Source organism: Myotis myotis, unplaced genomic scaffold (assembly GCF_014108235.1).
Source record: "Myotis myotis isolate mMyoMyo1 unplaced genomic scaffold, mMyoMyo1.p scaffold_m19_p_10, whole genome shotgun sequence".
In the NCBI taxonomy this organism is placed as follows: Eukaryota; Metazoa; Chordata; class Mammalia; order Chiroptera; family Vespertilionidae; genus Myotis; species Myotis myotis.
Window position 1 is genome coordinate 39778994 of NW_023416314.1, and position 17681 is coordinate 39796674.

Below are 17681 nucleotides of genomic sequence, written 5' to 3' on the forward strand. Positions count from 1 at the left end.
GCTCAGGCACCTCAGAAGCCATCTCCTTGAACCTTTCATAGCGCAGTGAGCCCAGAGAAAACCTGCCCTTCATCCTAGGGGCACAGCGCAAGGCCCCAGTAAGCTGGGATGAGCTCTGCCGGGCTGGGTCACAGGAACACAGGCGTGAGTGTCCTCTGCTTGGGAGCCGAGCCCGTCAGCCTCTGGGGTGGTGGACCAGGAACAGTGGCACCCTCTGCTGGCTGCACTGGAATTCCAAGGTGGGAGTCGAAAGCAGGAGGCATGGGAGGGGGAGTTCATACTCAAATTTCAGTCCTCTGTGTCTGGCTAACCCCCAGCTGGCCAAGTCCTACCCCTTGGAAGGTGGGCTGCCCTCCTATGTATGTGCCTTGGCCCCAGGTGGAGAGTGAATTTGGTTTTAGGAGGAACTGGGTCTTGGGGGCCAGGGTGGGCCTCAGCCTGGGGCAGGGCAGAAATGGAGCTGAGCTGACTGGCCCTGAGGGTTAGGTTCAGTCGGCATTTAGGTCCAGATCCTGGTCTGGGTCTGGAATCCCACTGGGGTTGGGCTTTGGTGTGACACAGACAGGGGCCAAGTCCCAGTGCTGCCACTGCCAGGCTGTGCGGCCTTCAGCAGGTGGCTTCACCCGAGTGCAAGCTCACCCACCCAGGATGTTGTGGGATCTACTGAGACCCTATGTGGGTCTTCTCCCAGGCCGCTGGGCTCCAATACCAGGTCTGTTCCCTCTCCTCCCCCACACCCAGTGTTTGCCCTGTGTCCTCCCCACCACCCGGCATCTGGGCTCTGTCCCCATTTATTCCAGTTTGCTGTCTCCCTCCCCAGTTCAGCCCTGACATCTACCTCTGACCCAGCTTGCCTTTGCCAGGCCGGGCTCCTCGTTGGTCATAATGGGCCCAAAATAGCACTTCCCCTTGCGCTTCCTGCACCCGGGCCTGTGGCTTAAGGTCCGCGAGGACGAAGTTAAGACTTGGTGTTTGGCAGAAATGCAAAAGCTGTGAAGGGTTCTCAGAGGGCACCTGTGCCCAGAGAAGGCAGACACCTGCCTAGGGCCACACAGTGATAGGAGGCCACAGGGCTGAGGCTTCAGTTAAGATCCCTTGGTCCCCATCCCCCCCAAGTCTAAGCCAGGGCCTTAGCCGTATTTGCTGCTCCCTTCGGAGACTCTCCTCTGTGCCCACCCCCAGCCTCAATGCTGTCTTGCTGTGTGACTTCAGGTAAATCCCTGGATTTCTCTGTGCCTCACCGTCCCCAGGAGGTAGATGTCCCCAGCTCAAGGGACACCTGGAGGGCCCCTTGGAGAAGAATGGCTTTTGGTCCTCTCTCCTGTCCTTTGAGGTAGGAACACCCTGTCCAGGGTTTGTCTGCGGAACGTGAGCCAGACACCTGAGTGACTGATGTGAACACCAATTTGCAAAGCATGAGCCCGCACTCCCTCCACCAGAAATGTTTGTAAAGCCTCCATCGTTTAGGCTGGAAAATGTCCAAGCGTGTTTAGCAGAGCAGAGGCATGGCCTGTCCATAGCTTCCTGGAGCTGTGGACAGGCTCAGTGGTTGCCACCTTGAGTCCAACAGGTAGACCCTGGTGGTCATGGCTGACCAGACACGGACGGGCCCTGTGCCGTTGGCCTTCACATTCTTTTTTATTTATTTATTTTTATTGATTTCAGAGAGGAAGGGAGAGGGAGAGAGAGAAACATCAATGATGACAGAGAATCACTGATCGGCTGCCTCTTGCACGCCCCACACTGGGGATGGAGCCCACAACCCAGGCATGTGCCCTGACCGGAATCGAACCTGGGATCCTTCAGTCCACAGGCCGACGCTCTACCCACTGAGCCAAACCAGCAAGGGCGGCCTTTGCATTCTTGTGTCTGATTTCATGACACACCTTTTTAAAAATGATGTACTTCTTTGGACCAGAAATCAGACAAACTTGGATTCTACCCCAGCTCCAAAGCCTGACCTCACCTGGGCCTGTCAGGTTCCCTGGCCTCATGTGAGGCTGCTGGGAATAGCTTCCTGGAGCTGTGGACAGGCTCAGGCGTTGCCTAGTCTGTTACTTACAGCCCAAGGCAGCTTGGCTTCCCCAGGCCCATCTCAGACACACTGACGCAGGAGTCAAGGGGAGCCTGGGAACGGTGTTCACATGGACATACAATCTGTGTCACGCTCTATATTTACACAGGAATCTGTAAAGGATTCTAACACGTAGCTCTGGTTACAAAGCACTGGACTAGCACAGCCCTTGTTTTCCTGGTGAGGAAACTGCAGCCCCCACAGGCGGCGACCTGCTCGGATACCACGGCAAGTCAGCGGCAGCCTGGCCACCCACTCTTCTGGGTCTCCGGGGCCTCCCTTCGGCACAGGAGAGGGGGTGTCTGGAGAGCCCCGCGGCTGGGAAGCTCTTAGGTTGCTGGCAGGCCACCTGGGCTACAATGGGGAGCAGTCACTTGGTGTTTCTATTTATTTAAAATTCATCATCCAAAGAAAGTTAATACATGACTGCTTGGTAGCAAGAGAAACACAATCTAAGACCGCAATGACCCACCCACCCCCAACAGAAACAGAACCAAACACAAACCCCATCTGAAACCAGACCTTTGGAGCGGTAGCTGAAGCAGCGAGGGGGCTGGGGCTCAGACGGGCTCCTGTGGTCCAGGGGCAGGGGAGAGGCTGCCCTCGAGTGACTCCCAGTTGAAGAGGCCATGTCCAGCCCCTCGGCTTTGGGCATCTTTCCTGGAGGGGCTGCCCCTGGCAGGAGGGGTGTGAAGAGCGGGATTCAGTGGTCAGAGTGAGGGGGCTCCTAGGTCCACCCTCCTACGGTGACCGCATGTGCCAGTGCATGAGACACAGGGGTGGGGGCCACTGCGAGGAGCAAGGGCCTTTTCTCTTCCTGCTCAGGCCAGCAGAGAGCCCCGTCCGAGGCCCCATCAGTGTTCCCGAGTTCAGAGACTACTGAAGGCACCGTCAATAAACTAGGAAATGCCAAGCCTGGGGAGGCCCCCAGACGGGAGTCATTGTCCTCGTCATCTTGCTCTGGGTGACTGAGGGGACTTGGTCCTTGGCTCTGGATGCTGGAGGGCGGCCCAATCAGCATGAGGCTTGGAAAGTGAAGAGGCAGCATTTTAGTGCCCTGAACATGCAGCGTGTGTGTGTGTGTGTGTGTGTGGGCGCACGCGCGCGCATGTATGTAATGGGGGGGGATTGGTCCCTCCAGGAAGGCTTGGTTAGGGTCCTCGTTGGCCCCCCAGGGCAGGAATCGGGTTTTTTCCTTCTGTCATTTCCTCCAATCACTCCCTGCCCTAGGTCATTGCATAAATAAGTGCTTGGGAAGGTACACATCTAAAAAGAAACATAAATACTGTACATGGGAAAGGATTCCATCCCCCAGCCCTCCCACTGCCCCAGAAAACCCTCCAAATATTGCACATGGCCCTCCCCAGCCCCGTGGGGTCCAGGCCTCGCCGTGTCTTTGGTAGAAGCTCCAGGGACAGAGGTCTGGGTAGCCCTCGTGCCCCCCACCCGGCCCCCATCATGACCAGGAGCACGGGAGCAGCCAGAGGGTCAGGAAAGGCCTTGGCCCACTGGCCAGCAGGAGTTCCCTCAGCACGCTTCCGCGGACGCGGAGGAACCCATGCAGGCACGGCTGTGCCCTGGTTGGACACTCGGGGCAGAGTGCGTGTGGGTTAGGAAGAGGCAAGCAGGCTGCGGGCGGGTGGGCGGCCAGGGCCTGGGCCACTCGGCAGGGTCACACCCTCCACAGCAGGAGGTGGTTCGTGCTGTCGTCACGGCCCACGGTCTCGCTGCTGCCGCCGCCCCCACTGCTGAGTCGGAAGTCCTCGTAGCCGTCGCCTCCGCTGATAACCAGCATTTTTGGCCTGGCCGAGGGGGGTCCTCGGGGCCGAGGGGAGTCCCGGTGCTCCAGCGACGGCAGCTTCTCGGGGCCTGGGGGCAGAGGGAAGGGTCCCTTAGGGCCTAAGCTCCCGCACCCCAGAAGATAGGAAGAAAGACAGGCACACTTCCCGTGGGAGATCCCACTACCTGTTGGCCAAGCACTTCCTGTTCGGAAAGAAGTGCCCACTTCCTGGCCGTTAGACCACTTCCTACCTCCTGGCTGTACTTTTCAGGCAGAAGTGACATCATGTCCCTGGGCCAGGCCGCTTTCTGTCTCTTACTGCACAGATACTGTCCTCCTCGGACTCGCTTCCTGCGTCCAGTGCCCTTTCCCAGGTGGGCGCTTAGTCTGCACGCAGACACCTCCCGCCCGGGGCTGCCCTGCTCCGGATCCCCTGCCGTTTCCTTGGGACTATGGTTCCCTGCCCCGCCGAAGCCAGGCTTGGCTAATTGCTGCTTCCTTGGTGTACGTCATTTCCTAATAGGCTTCACTTTCTAATTGTCATAGTCCATTTCCTGTCCTATCTGCCACTCTATGTTCCACTCTCTGGTGTTATTTCTATCTCCTGCTCTGACCATCACTTCCTGCCCCAAACAGACATCACTTCTAATCCTGTGTTATTTCCTGTTGTATATGTCCCTGCCTGTGCCCTATTCTAATTCTTAGCTTATAGTCACTCCCTGTCCATGACACCTGTCTGGACAGTATTTCTCTCTCTCTCTCTCTCTCTCTCTCTCTCTCTCTCTCTCTCTCTCTCTCTCACACACACACACACACACACACACACACACACACAATTTCCTAGTAGGTTGTATTTGGGGGTTTCCATAGCCTACTTCAATTTTTTCCTCCCTCTTAACCCTCCTCTGGCAGGACACTGGGAAGTACTAGCCCAAATGTCCAGTACCCTGGGGTGGGGTAGGCTACAAGACGCACCTGTGTCTGGGGGAGGTGGTGGGCTGGGGCAGATCAGGCTAAAGCCATCTGGCAGCTGGACAGCAGCCAGGAAACGGACGTGGCCGGTGTGCCCCTGGCCTAGGCCAGCAGGGCTGAGAGGCGCCCGTGGGCAGCTGACGGTACTGGGCGAGGTGGGCATGGTGAGCACGACGCCGGCACTGGTGCCCACCCACAGCAGCTCTTCACACACCAGCAGTGCTGTGATCCGCAGGCAGGCAGCCTTGTGCTGCCGGATGATGGCGTCTGAGCCTGGGGCGGGAGACAGAGAGCTGAGGCCCAGTCCCGGCCTGGCTCTGCCGCGATGAGGGGGCGGGAAAGGCTCCGAGGGAAAGGAGTGGTAGACGGAGGCATTACCTGCCAGCATCCTGTGCACGGGAGGAGTGACGTCTACCTCTGCCAGCTGCTCGAACGTGTCTGGATGGTAGAGACACACATGGGCACTGCCTTTCAAAGTCACCCACACGCCCAGGCTGGAGTCCACCATGCAGGCCACGCTGCGGCTGGAATCCTGACCCACGCAGAACGTGTGCTGGGGGGGCGGGGGGGACCGGGGGGTGGAGGGGTTAGAGAGCAGATGGGTGACTGGCAGGCCTGCCTTTCCTGTCCCCTCCCTGCCTGTGCTTCACCAGTACCCGTCCCTCCCTCCTTATACCCACACCACTCCTCCCCAGAAAGCCCACCTGATGGACGGCAAAGGCAGCTTTGCTCCCTGGTCTGAGTGATAATCTACCCAAGCTTAAGGGGAGCCTCCCCACTTAATCCTCAGACATTGAAATGGAGGTGTCGCCAGAACCGGTTTGGCTCAGTGGATAGAGCGTCGGCCTGCAGACTGAAAGGTCCCAGGTTCGATTCCGGTCAAGGGCATATACCTTGGTTACGGGCACATCCCCAGTAGGGGGCGTGCAGGAGGCAGCTGATCGATGTTTCTCTCTCATCGATGTTTCTGGCTCTCTATCCCTCTCCCTTCCTCTCTGTAAAAAATCAATAAAATGTATTTAAAAAAAGAAATGGAGGTGCCTTTCCCCCATGACATTTGAGTGGTTTGGCCTCTCCCTGGACAGCTGGATACTTTTTTATCCCCCCCACCCCATAGTCCCACCTCCCTCTCTCGTAGGCCGGGCTCACCCTAAGTCTGTCCCCCCCCCCCCCCCCCGCCCCCATCCATCCCTATTGCTACCTCCAGCTGCAGGGTGTCAGGGTTGAGGACCAGGACTCGGTTCTGGCAGCCACACCATAGCCGCCCGCCCACAGACACCATCTTGGTGATGGGGCTCCCCTGAGCACCCAAGGTCACAGATTTGAAGTTCTGGGGGTCCCAGAAACGACCTGGAGTGAGAACGGGGTAAAGAAAACAGCAAATTCAGTTCAGTATTGCATTTCAGCTTCACCCTCTCCTGAAATGAGGTGCTAACAACCCCTTTTAAAAATGAGGACACCAAGGCCCAGAGGCCTGGGAGGTGCCCACATCTCCAGACTCACGTCCCCAAGGCCCCAGGCCCCTCAGGAGAGAGGCCAACACCCGCAGGGCCTCTCGGGGCGGGGGAGGGTGGACACGCACCTGCTTCTCTTTGGTAGACCACGAGTTCCCCATTAGCCAGAGACACAAACACCTGGTTGTTCAGATACCTGGGCAGGGAAAGGGAGGGGAGGGAGTCAGGGGCTTACAGAGACCCAAGCAGGTCACGTGGGGCCAAGGGAATCACAGACAAAATGGTATGGTTCCCACGTCCACCTCTCCAGGTGAGAACGCCCGAGTCTACGAAGGAGGAGTGACTCGCCCACGGCCACACGTGTGAGAGGCACAGCTAGCCTAGGGCCAGGCCTCCCCAGGAGGGACCTGGAGAGCAGGGGGACCCAGGGGGCAGGAGGAAGTCTGCAAGTGCAGCCGAGAAGGTCTGGACGGGAAGGGCCCCGCGGTGCTTACAGGATGCAGGTCACCGAGGCCGCGTGCTGGAGCTTCATGCTGTTCCTGCGGTCGCGGATGCTGTCGGAGGACTGGTACACGTGGACACTGTGGATCAGGGCGTGCACCTGTGACACGTGCTGGGCACACCGGTCCCTGGAGTCACCCCTCCACCGCTTTATCTCCGTCTCTCCACCACCACCTCCTCCTTGCCAGGTGCCTGCTCAAGGTGCTGAGGCCCCCAGCCTCCCTGTGGGTTTCAGACCCCGCAGCAGCCCTGGCTGGCAGTACCCCTGGGGTTTGAACCAAAGCCCTCCTGCTTCCCAAAGTGAGGAGCTCAGGGTTCCAGCACTGCAACCCCAGGCCCTTCCGTGTCCCTACCAGCCATCCTCAGTGCCCAGCCACACGGAGCTCTGATAGGCCTCAGGGTCAACGCTGAGCAGGTCCTCGAGGCTGCCCCTGGTGAAGGAGCCACGGCTGGAGCGGCGAAGGGCTCGCCCATCCATGGGGCTGGTGCCGCAGGGACCGCCAGGCCCGAAGGAGCCGGACAGCGGCAGGAAGCCCGGCTCCTGCTCCTCCTCTGAACTGGTCGTCTCTGCCATGGCCTCCTTGGAGCTCGGGGTCTCCTCATCTGAGGGAGACAAAGGTCTCTGTCCCCATCGCCCTCTGCCAGGCCTGAGCTCTGATATCTTTCTGGGCCTCAGTCTCCCCTCAATGCATCCCTCTTGGCGATGTCCCTCCCGAGGACCCTTCCGCAGCCGCTCTCCCCACCCTGAGGCCTCTGCATCAGCTCAGGCTCGTTACCCTGTGGACAGCCCAGCACTACAGGCTCCTTCCTAGTCCCAGCCTGGCCCCCTCCCATCGGCCGCCATACCATGGACCAAGGGACCAGCCACTCCACACCCTACTCCATCTTCTCTAACTCGTCAGTCATTCCAGCATCTGGCCTGACTGTCCCACTGTCCTCGGGGTCCTCAGCCCCTGCCCACCTTGCAGCCCCCTTGCTCTGTGTGCTGACGTCCTGAGACCTTATCCCAGGCCTTGGCTTACGCGGGTCCCTCCTCACCCATCAGTACTCTTGGCTGCCCCCCCTCTGGGCATCCACCCTGCCTGACAGCCCGCGTGGGGCACTCACTGCCAAAGCTGGAGGAGATGGTGGACCGGCTGGCCTGGCTCTGCAGGGTCCCCGAGGGGCTGGGCGAAGACTCATCGTCCGAGTCACTGTCAAAGGGCACCAACTCCGGGCGGGGGTCACCCTCAGCAGGGCCTGGTGCCATCTCAAGGCCCGATCCGGCAATGGAGATGTGCAGGCAGGGCTGGGGCCCTGGCTCGGCCAGCATCCCTGCTTCCTCGTCTGCAGCCTCGACTTCCAGTTCTGGCCCTGGAGGCTCAGGTGCTGACTCCTGGGGGGTCCTCAGCGATGAAGGCCGCTCCCTGGGAGACAAGGAGTGGGGATGAGAGCCCCCAGGAGCCCAAGCTCAGCCCCACTCCCTGGCAAGCCCCCCAGACCCCACACCATGGACACGCCCTCAAGGCCCCACCTACATCCTAGGGACACACCCACCCACACCCATTAGGAGGGACCTCGGTGTGTTGAGGTAGGAACTCCGTCCAGCAGCCCTGCCCACTGCGGGCCTCACCGCTGGCAGTGGGGCTGCAGGCCTGGCACTGCCCCGATGCAGAGGATGCGAGCGGAGCAGACGGCGATGCAGGCCTCCACGTCGGGCTCGGCGCGCAGGCTCAGCAGGCACACCTGGCCCACGTAGCCATCACTGTTGCACACCCACACCTCTGGCGCGGGCTCCGGGCAGCTGCTCAGGGTTGGGGCCGCACAGGAGAACTGCCAACAACACCAATGGGGAAGGCAAACGGAGGAATCGCTGCGAGCTCCCCACCGCAGGGCAGGGGGGCAGGCCCACATGGGTGTGTATGGGTCCCAACACAGACCACGGGAGCAGGTGCAATATTCAGGAATGTGTGTAATACGAAACAGAAACACATGAGCACGTGCTGGCTTTGAGTATGTGCACCCACGGGACCCGGGCACCTGCACGTACCTGCATGCCACTGCGTGTTTTCATGATGGGGATGGCCTTCAGGAACTCGGGGTCTAGGCAGCTTTTGCTGGATGCTACAGTGGGGATGGACAGACAGACACAGCTGAGCAGCCACCTCATCCTGGTTCCTACCTTGCCATTTCCTTTCCTCCCCTGCCCTCAGTCTCTCTCGAGGGAGAATGAGGTGGATGTGAATTATGCCCTGCTCGTCCCTGGCCTTATGCAGGAGATAGACCTAGAGGTCTCTAAGAATCTTCTAAGCCATGGACCTTGAACAATAGCTTTCTGTGACCCAGGCTTCCTCCCAGTGTGTGTGGAGACAAGGAGTTCTTGCCATGCACTCCCACACGGGGCCCCTGACATAAGCTGACCCTATCCGTGGAATCCCCTCCCTGCAGGGAGGCCCGGGGAAGCCCTGTTTTACTACAGGCGTCTAGTCCACCCTCCCCCTGCAGGGACTGGAGCACAGGACATGGCGGGCCTGGAATTTCTGGCTGCCAATGTCTCAGACAGCTGTGAGGTGCTGCCCACTGCCCACTGGTTCTGGGAGGAGAGCGCCAGCGTGGGCCCTGGCTTACCCAGTTTCCTCTTGGCCTCATCGAAGGCCTGCTCAAAGCCAAGGCGGGCATCAGGGTGGGGGAACTCGAAGATGAAGGAGTCCGTGCCCTCGGGCCGCGTGGTACACAGCTCCAGCTTGGTCGGGGGGAAGGAAAGCGCATAGCACAGCGCCTGCTTCTCGGACAGGTCCCGGTGCATGGCGGCCGAGAGGTCCCGAAGCACGTCGTCCAGGCTCTGTGGGGGGAAAGCCCAGGCCTCAGGCCCTCACATCTCCCCACAGCCTGCTCCTGCCCTGGGGATGAGGATGGGGACCTGCCTCTCCCTCCAGAAAGTGGGACTCTGTCGCCCCTCTTAGACCAAGAGGAAGTCTGCCTTCCCCCCCCCAGACAGGATGGGCCTCTCTCCTCCCTCAGCTAGGGAAGGACCTGTGTCTCCACCTCAGGCTTGGGATACACTACTTCCCTCTGATGGGGTGAGGCTGTTTTCCCTCTTAGATGAGTGACAGGGATGTCCTCTCCCTCGGATAGGCTCAGGGGATCCCCACCCTCAACTGCAGGCAGCCTCAGGCAGAGGACGCAGACCTGGTGGGGGAAACCGAGGCTCTCGGAGAGCTTGCTCATCTGGCCCAGGGTGGTCAGGTCCTCGTCGAGGCGGCTGATGGCCTTCTGGATGTTCTCCCGATTGGTGGCTTGGGTTGCCCCTGGTGGGACAGAGAAGGCCACGGACAGATCCAGAAACAGACAAGGTCAGGCTGGAAAGGCACTCCTCCCCTCAGCGCACGACTTGCAGCTGGTTGCGGGGAGCAGCCTCACCAACAGTAAACCCCACGTGCCCAGGAATAACGCTAGCGGGCAGTTCGCAGAGAGCCCCAGGCCTGGGGGCAGGGGGCTCGGCCAAGAGCTACACAGCACAGGCCGCGGGGCCCCGGAGAACCCCCTGGAAGAGCACAGATAACGAGCAGACGGCCCTGCAGGTTGTGCAGCACCAGCTGACAAACTGGCCTGTGCAGCGGCAGCCGCCCACGGAGTCCAATGTGCTGACTACGGGACTCAGAGCCTCCACAGAGGGAGCAACGAGCCGATGCCCTGGATTTCCCTGGTCCTCTGTGCACCTCCCCCTGCCGAGCAGCCGGCCCAGAGGCAGCTCAGCACCCCACGCCCCGCGTGCATGGCTGGGGTGCACGTGACAGCAGTGGTGTGTGCTAGACAAGTCGGGGCTGGGAGGTCTGCTGTTCCTTCGGAGGGTAACTTCCCACGCTCTCACCGTGTGCCTTCTTCCATGTGACCCTGCCCCACGCCTCGCCATAGCTGGCTGGACCAAGACTGGACACTTGACCTAAACATAGTCATGTTATCAGCTGGCCTGTTCCCTCACGAGAAGAGACGAAGTGGGCCAATAACCAGCTTGGATTCCTACACAGGGGCCTATGTGGGGCAGGCCTGGGTTCACCTAGGGCAGCGGTTCTCAACCTGTGGGTCGCGACCCCTTTGGCGGTCGAACTACCCTTTCACCGGGGTCGCCTAAGACCATCCTGCAGATCAGATATTTACATTACGATTCATAACAGTAGCAACATTACAGTTATGAAGTAGCAATGAAAATAATTTTATGGTTGGGTCACAACATGAGGAACTGTATTTAAAGGGCCAGAAGGTTGAGAACCACGGACCTTGGGGCTGATCGAGTCCTTCCTCACCTCGGGGACCACCCCAGGTGGTCTGAACTGCCTCCAGCCTAGAGGTGCCCACGCCACCAATCTACACCAACCACCTCGCTGAATAAGGTGAGCGGGGCATCCTGGAGCAGCTAGGCCCAGAGCTGAGGGAGAAAGGCCGATCGGAAAAGGGCATGGTGGATCATGGGAGTTATAAGGAAGCAGAGAAAGCTGAGAGCAATGAGGAGAGCAGTGAGAGAGAGAGACAGACAGACAGACACCACAGGCGCAGGTCCATAAAGCCGCCTCAGCTCCGACAGCCTCAGCCCCAAACAACACGGATCTTTCCAACCAGCCTGTCACCTGCACTGACCTCAGGACACTTGAGTGAGTCTATGTTCCCTGTGCACAAAACTGCTGGACCAGAACTGTGCCCCATCACCTAACACGAGGGGCTTACCTGAGTCAATCAATGGCTAATAACAGGATGTCTGTGCTCCCTGTACCCCCCAGCCCAGCCCCACCCATGTTAGGCCCCTGCCCAGTCAGAAGGTGTCTTCGTGGACAGGTCCTGGTCTGGCTCGGTGGGTGCCAACCAGATCGTGTGTGTGCCAGACCCCTTATACTGGATGGGAAAGTAAGGACCCAGAGCAGAAAGCAGACGGAGAGGCAGCCAGCCTGGCCACGCTCACACCCACTAGGGGGGCTTCTCAGAGGAGGACCCCACCGCCCGAAACTCCGGAGGCAGCCCCACCTTTGATGATGTCTGCGTCTTCCAGCGGCAGCTTCCACAGCAGCTTGTATTTGCTGGCCGTGTCAATGACGCTGGCTGCCGTGTACCTGTGGGGAGCCACGGGGTGCTCAGGCCGGGGCAGGGGAGTGAGCCCCGAGAGGGACAACTGCTCCCACTTTCCCAGCCCTGCCCCCCCCCCCCCCCCCAGCCACTCACAGACTCATGGAGCTGCGCCGCAGGGAGCCCGACTTCCGCTTCAGGGTGGTGCAGACGATGAGGTCCGTGAACAGAAAGAGGGACCGGTCCTTCTTGCCACCGACTGCCTTCTGTGGGCCAAGGCATGATTCAGGCCCAGAGACCCTCCCTCCTGCCCACAGGCCCCAGGGGACAGCCCGGCCCAGGGAGGGGTGAGGACTCTCCCCCAGCTGCCCAGAGGCAGAGGCAGAGTTGGGACTCGACCCGGGGCGCCTGTTGGGGCGGAAGAGCAGGGAGAGCCGTGGGCAGAGGGTATGAGCAGACGTGTGAACACAGTAGGCTGGGAGTGGAGACAAGCTCGCAGACAACAGGGCGCTTCTTACCACTTCAATGACCATCTCCTGCCTCAGGAACCTCCGCTGTGGGGCCTGGAGCTGTGGGGCAGGAGGTACAGGGTGTCTTGCAGCAAATTATTAATCCTCATCCCATTCCCAGGCTCTGGTGGCCCCTTGGCCCCCCTCCAGGGCCAGGCCATTGGAAGCAACACCCCATCCCCCACCCGACGCCGTCAGGCCATAGACACATGCTAGAGGCAGATGTGGAAGAGGAAGGGCGGACACCACTGTGGATGTGAACACAGCCATGTCCCAGGTGACCAAGATGGACAGAGGCATGGGCAGGGTCGGGCGGGGCTGCACACACATCCTCCATGCCCTCGATGTGAGCCTCGATCTCCTGCAGGACGCGGGCGTGCCGCTCTGCCTCCTCCGCGCTCCGCACGCCCTTGTTGATGCGTTCCGCCACCTGCTTGATGTTCCGCTGTGCGTCCAGCAGGAGTGGGTGGTCCGGGTGGTCCTCAGGGGTGTGCTTCAGGAGGTCCTGGGGTGGGAACAGGGACCAGGTCTATCTGCTTAGCTGCCCTGCTGGGCCCTGGCCCCACACTGACTGCAGCAGGAGGGACTACGGGCAGATGTCACAGAGGCCTTCCTTTCCCACCAGAGCCCTGGGGACCGAGCCTCGGAGCCCCCGGCATCCCCACACGCCTCCGGGCCCAACCCACCTTCACCAGAAGCTCATAGCGTGGGATCCGCTGCACGGGCTTGATCATGAGGTCGGACAGCGCCTGCTTCTCCTTGTTCTCACGCATGCTTTGCTGAAATCCCAAACAGGGCGGATGGGCAGCCGCGTGAGGTATGACACGCAAAGAAGAGACTACCCAGGAAGCCCCTCCAGCTCAGCCTGAGGGCAGAAGTTGACCCTGCTAGGGCTGTGGTGCCCAGGCTGGGAATTCCTGGGGTCCCCAAAGCTGGCCCAAGGTGTGGGTGGCTTCCATCCCCCCAGCCCTGGCCCATGGTACCTCTAGGAACTTGAGAAAGGCAGGCCTCGCCTCCTTAGCCACACGCACGGCATCCTTCGCGTTGAGAAAGTTATCAATGTAGGCAGAATAGATGTTGACCAGGACATCCTTGGAGAACTGTGGGTGAAGACACAGGTTGGGGACCCTCAAGGTGTCCCTTACGCCACCTCACCCTGTCCTGGTTTCCATTGATTCAAGAGTCAATGTTCTTTCATTGGTACAGTCCCTGAGAGATAAGGCATGTGCCCTTGTGTTGTGTGTACATGCTGTATGTGTGACTGTGTGATGAGGTGTGTGCATGTGCATAGACATACACATGTGTAACTTGTCTGCATGCGTGTCCGTCTGTGTGCCTGGATGTGTGCTGTGAACTCAGACCAGGTTCTCTCACTTCCAACGGGGGCACTTCCATCCCCGGGTCTCCAACTCCACCAAGTCCAGGCAGGCAGGTCTCCCTCCTCCCTCTCCTCTGAACAACACAGGCTTGTCCTAGCTGCTTGGCCTTTGCTCATGTAATTCCCTCCACCAGGAATGCCCTTCCCCTCCCACTCTCACCCGTCCTCGGGGCTGGGCTCCAGCTCGGCCTCCTCCAGGAAGCAGCTCTGCCTGGAACTACACCTGGCCCCTGGCCTCCCCTGACCCTCAGGACAAGTTTTCCCTCTCCAAGGAGACAGCTGCCCCATCCCACCCAAGCAAGCCCCGCTCAGGGAAGGCACACAGCTGGTGGCTACTACCTGCAGCTTGGCTGACAGCTGGGCTAAATGTCGGGGTTCTTGGTCAGAAGCCCTGGCTGGGAGCTGGGACACCCAGTTCCTGTGTCAGCTGCACTACGGATGACTGGGGGACCTGTGGTGGTGTTTCTGGTTCTCCTCTGAGCCTCCAAGCCCATGAGCCCTGCCCATTCCCAACTCCCCAGGTGTGCCTCAGGGTGGAGGCTGAAGCAGCTCAGGAAGGAAGACTGTCCCCACAAACTGCCCCCACCCTGGGACAGAGCACCCTATGCTGACCCCTCCCTGGAGGCAAGGACTCCTTTTGCACCCCATGGTCAGCATCAAGATCTGAGTGCCTGGCCCTGACCGGTTTGGCTCAGTGGATAGAGCATCAGCCTGCGGACTGAAGGGTCCCAGGTTCGATTCTGGTCAAGGGCATGTACCTTGGTTGCGGGCACATCCCCAGTAGGGAGTGTGCAGGAGGCAGCTGATGGATGTTTCTCTCTCATCGATGTTTCTAACTCTATCCCTCTCCCTTCCTCTCTGTAAAAAATCAATAAAATATATTAAAAAAAAAAAAAAAAAGATCTGAGTGCCTGGCTGGTGTGGCTCAGTGATTGAGTGTCGGCCTGTGAACCTGAAGGTCAGGGTTCAATTCCCAGTCAGAGGACATGTCCAGCTTGTGGGCTCCAGCCCGTGTGGGGCGTGCAGGAGGTAGCCGATCAGTGGTTCTCTCTCATCCTTGATGCTTCTCTCTCGCTCTCCCTCTCCTTTACTCTCTGAAATCAATAAAAATATAGGAAAAAAAATAAAAGATCTGAGTGACACTGAGGGTGGTGATGGGCTGGAGATGTCAGCACTCGAACTGGGGTCCCATCACGCCAGACCAAGGTTCTCATCACATCGGTTTCAGGCCAGCAGAGACCTCTGAAGACCTTCTTAGGCCCAAGGCCCACTCACATCATCACAAACACATCCACATCCCATAAAATTAGATGTTCTTTTTTCTGCTAGTATAATTTTTAGAAGGAGTTTTACAATTTTGCTTCTTGAAATTATTTGGCTCTGAGTAACCAATTTGCATTTGACTATAATTTATTCATCATCATCATGCATTCTCGGAAATTCTGGCAAAATAACAAATGAATTCTAAATTTAATAAAGAAAATGGCATGTTATGTTTTACAGACATTTGGCTAAATGCTTATTAGTTTTGTTTTTTTAACATGTTTTTTAAAAACTGATTTTGGAGAAGGAAAGGGAGAAAGCAAGGGAGAGAGAAACATCGAGGAGAAACATGGATCGGCTGCCTCCCGCACTCCCCTCCTGGGGACCAAGCCCGTGACCTGGGCATGCGCCCTGATCTAGAATCGAACCGGAACCTCCTGGTTCAAGCTGGCCTCTGTCTGAGTGTTGAAGCAATCCCTTTTCCAAGGCCCCCGTCTCCAATGCAGCTTTTTTTTTTTTTTAAATGAGCATTTATTTGAGCCGAACTGATGACATATGGCAGGGAGCGGGATCTCAAATGCTCCTGCAGAACCTTGGAAAGCGTGAAGGCGGAGGGTGAAAGGGAACACAGGGTGGGACAGAGCATGAGCTCTGGAACCAGGTTTCTGGGGGTTGAACCCTGCACCACCTGCTTACTACGACTTTGATCAGGTTATATTTCTCTACCACAGAGCCATCAACTTTAAATTCAGGGTAATAATACCACCTTCTTCCTGGCGTTGTTGATAGATACAAGGTGGGGCAAAATAGGTTTACAGTTGTTCATATGGAAAATAATACAATAATTAATAAAACAAGAATAAATTGTTTCATGTACTCACAACTGTAGATCGACTTTTGCCCCACCCTGTATACTATATCTAGACTAATGCCTGGCACATACTAAATGCTAAATAGTTAGCTATTATTATTGAAATATCTGGTGGAGAAAAGCTAGTCAAGGCAAGAGTTGAGGTTAGTACTAGCATCCCTTTGAGGTCTGGGGCAGCGTCAGCACCAATTCAGGGTCAGCAAACTGAGATGGGTCCAGGATCAGGTCAGTGTCTGGTTGGGATGGGGCATTCCATCAAGCCCTGGGATTGGGCAATGTCCAGGTTCAGGTCAACCCAGGGCCTGCGGTCAGTGCCAGTGTCTGGTCAGGTTCTGGGGTTACAACTGGGATCAGAATCATTGGCCAGGTGAAGTGGAGTGAGGTGGGGTGAGGGGCCCACAGCAGCAGCCAGCCCGATCCAGGAGGGGCCTGAGGTGGAGAGGCTGTGGGGGCTGTAGCCGTAGGCAGCAGGGCCACTCACCGACTGGATGAGCAGGTCTCCCACCTTCTGCTGGGCATGCCAGGTCTGCACGCAGTGCCGCACCTGCTCCAGGAACTGCTCGTGGTGCTCCAGGAGCTCCGGGATCTGGTCGAAAATCTCGTCCACCAGCGATGGGTCACACAGCAAGGAGTTCTCGGGCTGCTTCAGTGGCTGCATGTAGCCCTGGGGACCCACGAGGTCAGTGTAGGTCTCCTCAGAGATGGCACCCCAATCCAGTGGCACAGGTGCACACAGTCACCCAGGCCTGCAGCTCAGCGCCCTGCCTCTTGGATCTCCCTCATTAGACTCAGAGCTCTAGGAGGGAGATAGGGAGGCCTATCCGCACGCCCGCACTGCACAGCCAGTGCCTGGCATAAGATGGGCGTGAGGGGCTCAGGAAAGGTTTGTTGGATGCATGAACAAGCAGATTTGGGAGTGAGGAAAGCAAGAAGACTGGGCTCCCTGGAGACCCATAGGCACACACTAAGTCAGCTAATGTTTTACTGAGCACTTACTATGTGCTGGGCACCGTGCAGACTGGGTGACACCAGTGAACAAAAAAGAGAAAAATCCCCGCCCTGAAAGGGTTTATAATCTAGTCAGATAAAATACACAAATAAAATAATAAAAACAAAGCACATTTCATCAAATCTAAGATGTATCTTTAAGAAAAAAATTTGCTATCAATTAAATGATGATGTGCATTCAATTATAAAATGCACCTTGATTTCAGAGATGTGAAAATGTGAAGAAGGGGTCTTAGAACTGACTACCTGTGGACATCACATGGTAAGTCTAAAGATGATAACCCCTGTGGGGAAATGAAGCAGGGAGGGCACGGGAGGCCAAATGGGAAGTTACTGAGGCTGCTAGTGACACTATCTGAGCATTATTTTAACAGTTTTCAGATCTGCTAGTCAGTCTGTGACTAAACCTGTTTTTCACTTCAAATCTGCATTCAGTGGTGTGTCCTGCGCATAAACAGCCCTTGCTCGGTGGCTAGTGTGCTCGTGGAGAGGCCGCCCTCTACTGGCCCGAACTGTAACTGCAGGCCAAAGAACCCTGAAGAAGTATACTGTATGCAACATTGTAATAAAATGTATATTAAACATTTAAAACATCTGGCTTGTTTTGTAAGAAAAATTCCAGAAAGTAATGCTCAACAGAATCCTCTCACGTGGCTGGGATTCTGAAAGGGCCGGGGTGATGGTGAGGAGACAGGCTGACAGCCTTCCTCTCTCAGCACTGGCCAGTCTGAGCCAGTGAATCTGACTCCTCTACCTCATATAAGTGGAATCACACAGTATTTGTCCTTTTGTGACTAACTTATTTCATTGAGCATAATGTCCTCAAGGCTGATCTAT

General features: G+C 57.6%; 1 protein-coding gene across 2 annotated transcripts in view; it reads right to left on the reverse strand.

Annotated features, from left to right (window-relative positions):
* Nucleotides 1-2444: 2444 nt before the first annotated feature.
* The window catches only part of ARHGEF17 (Rho guanine nucleotide exchange factor 17), a 56831-nt gene continuing 41594 nt past the window's right edge, over nucleotides 2445-17681 (reverse strand). The window contains exons 3-21 of one of the 2 annotated variants that reach the window (XM_036325039.1): nucleotides 16318-16500; nucleotides 13308-13424; nucleotides 13011-13103; nucleotides 12653-12829; nucleotides 12334-12384; nucleotides 11972-12081; nucleotides 11777-11862; nucleotides 9950-10068; nucleotides 9389-9602; nucleotides 8811-8884; nucleotides 8394-8593; nucleotides 7889-8187; nucleotides 7135-7384; nucleotides 6775-6861; nucleotides 6409-6476; nucleotides 6028-6176; nucleotides 5205-5379; nucleotides 4830-5099; nucleotides 2445-3943 (exon numbers count right to left, since the gene is read on the reverse strand). In XM_036325039.1, coding sequence (XP_036180932.1) covers nucleotides 3747-3943; nucleotides 4830-5099; nucleotides 5205-5379; nucleotides 6028-6176; nucleotides 6409-6476; nucleotides 6775-6861; nucleotides 7135-7384; nucleotides 7889-8187; nucleotides 8394-8593; nucleotides 8811-8884; nucleotides 9389-9602; nucleotides 9950-10068; nucleotides 11777-11862; nucleotides 11972-12081; nucleotides 12334-12384; nucleotides 12653-12829; nucleotides 13011-13103; nucleotides 13308-13424; nucleotides 16318-16500 — 2919 coding nt within the window. In that variant the 3' untranslated portion in view covers nucleotides 2445-3746. Of the gene's footprint in view, nucleotides 3944-4829; nucleotides 5100-5204; nucleotides 5380-6027; nucleotides 6177-6408; nucleotides 6477-6774; nucleotides 6862-7134; nucleotides 7385-7888; nucleotides 8188-8393; nucleotides 8594-8810; nucleotides 8885-9388; nucleotides 9603-9949; nucleotides 10069-11776; nucleotides 11863-11971; nucleotides 12082-12333; nucleotides 12385-12652; nucleotides 12830-13010; nucleotides 13104-13307; nucleotides 13425-16317; nucleotides 16501-17681 lie in introns of those variants that run through there. The other variant, XM_036325040.1, reaches the window with a different exon arrangement.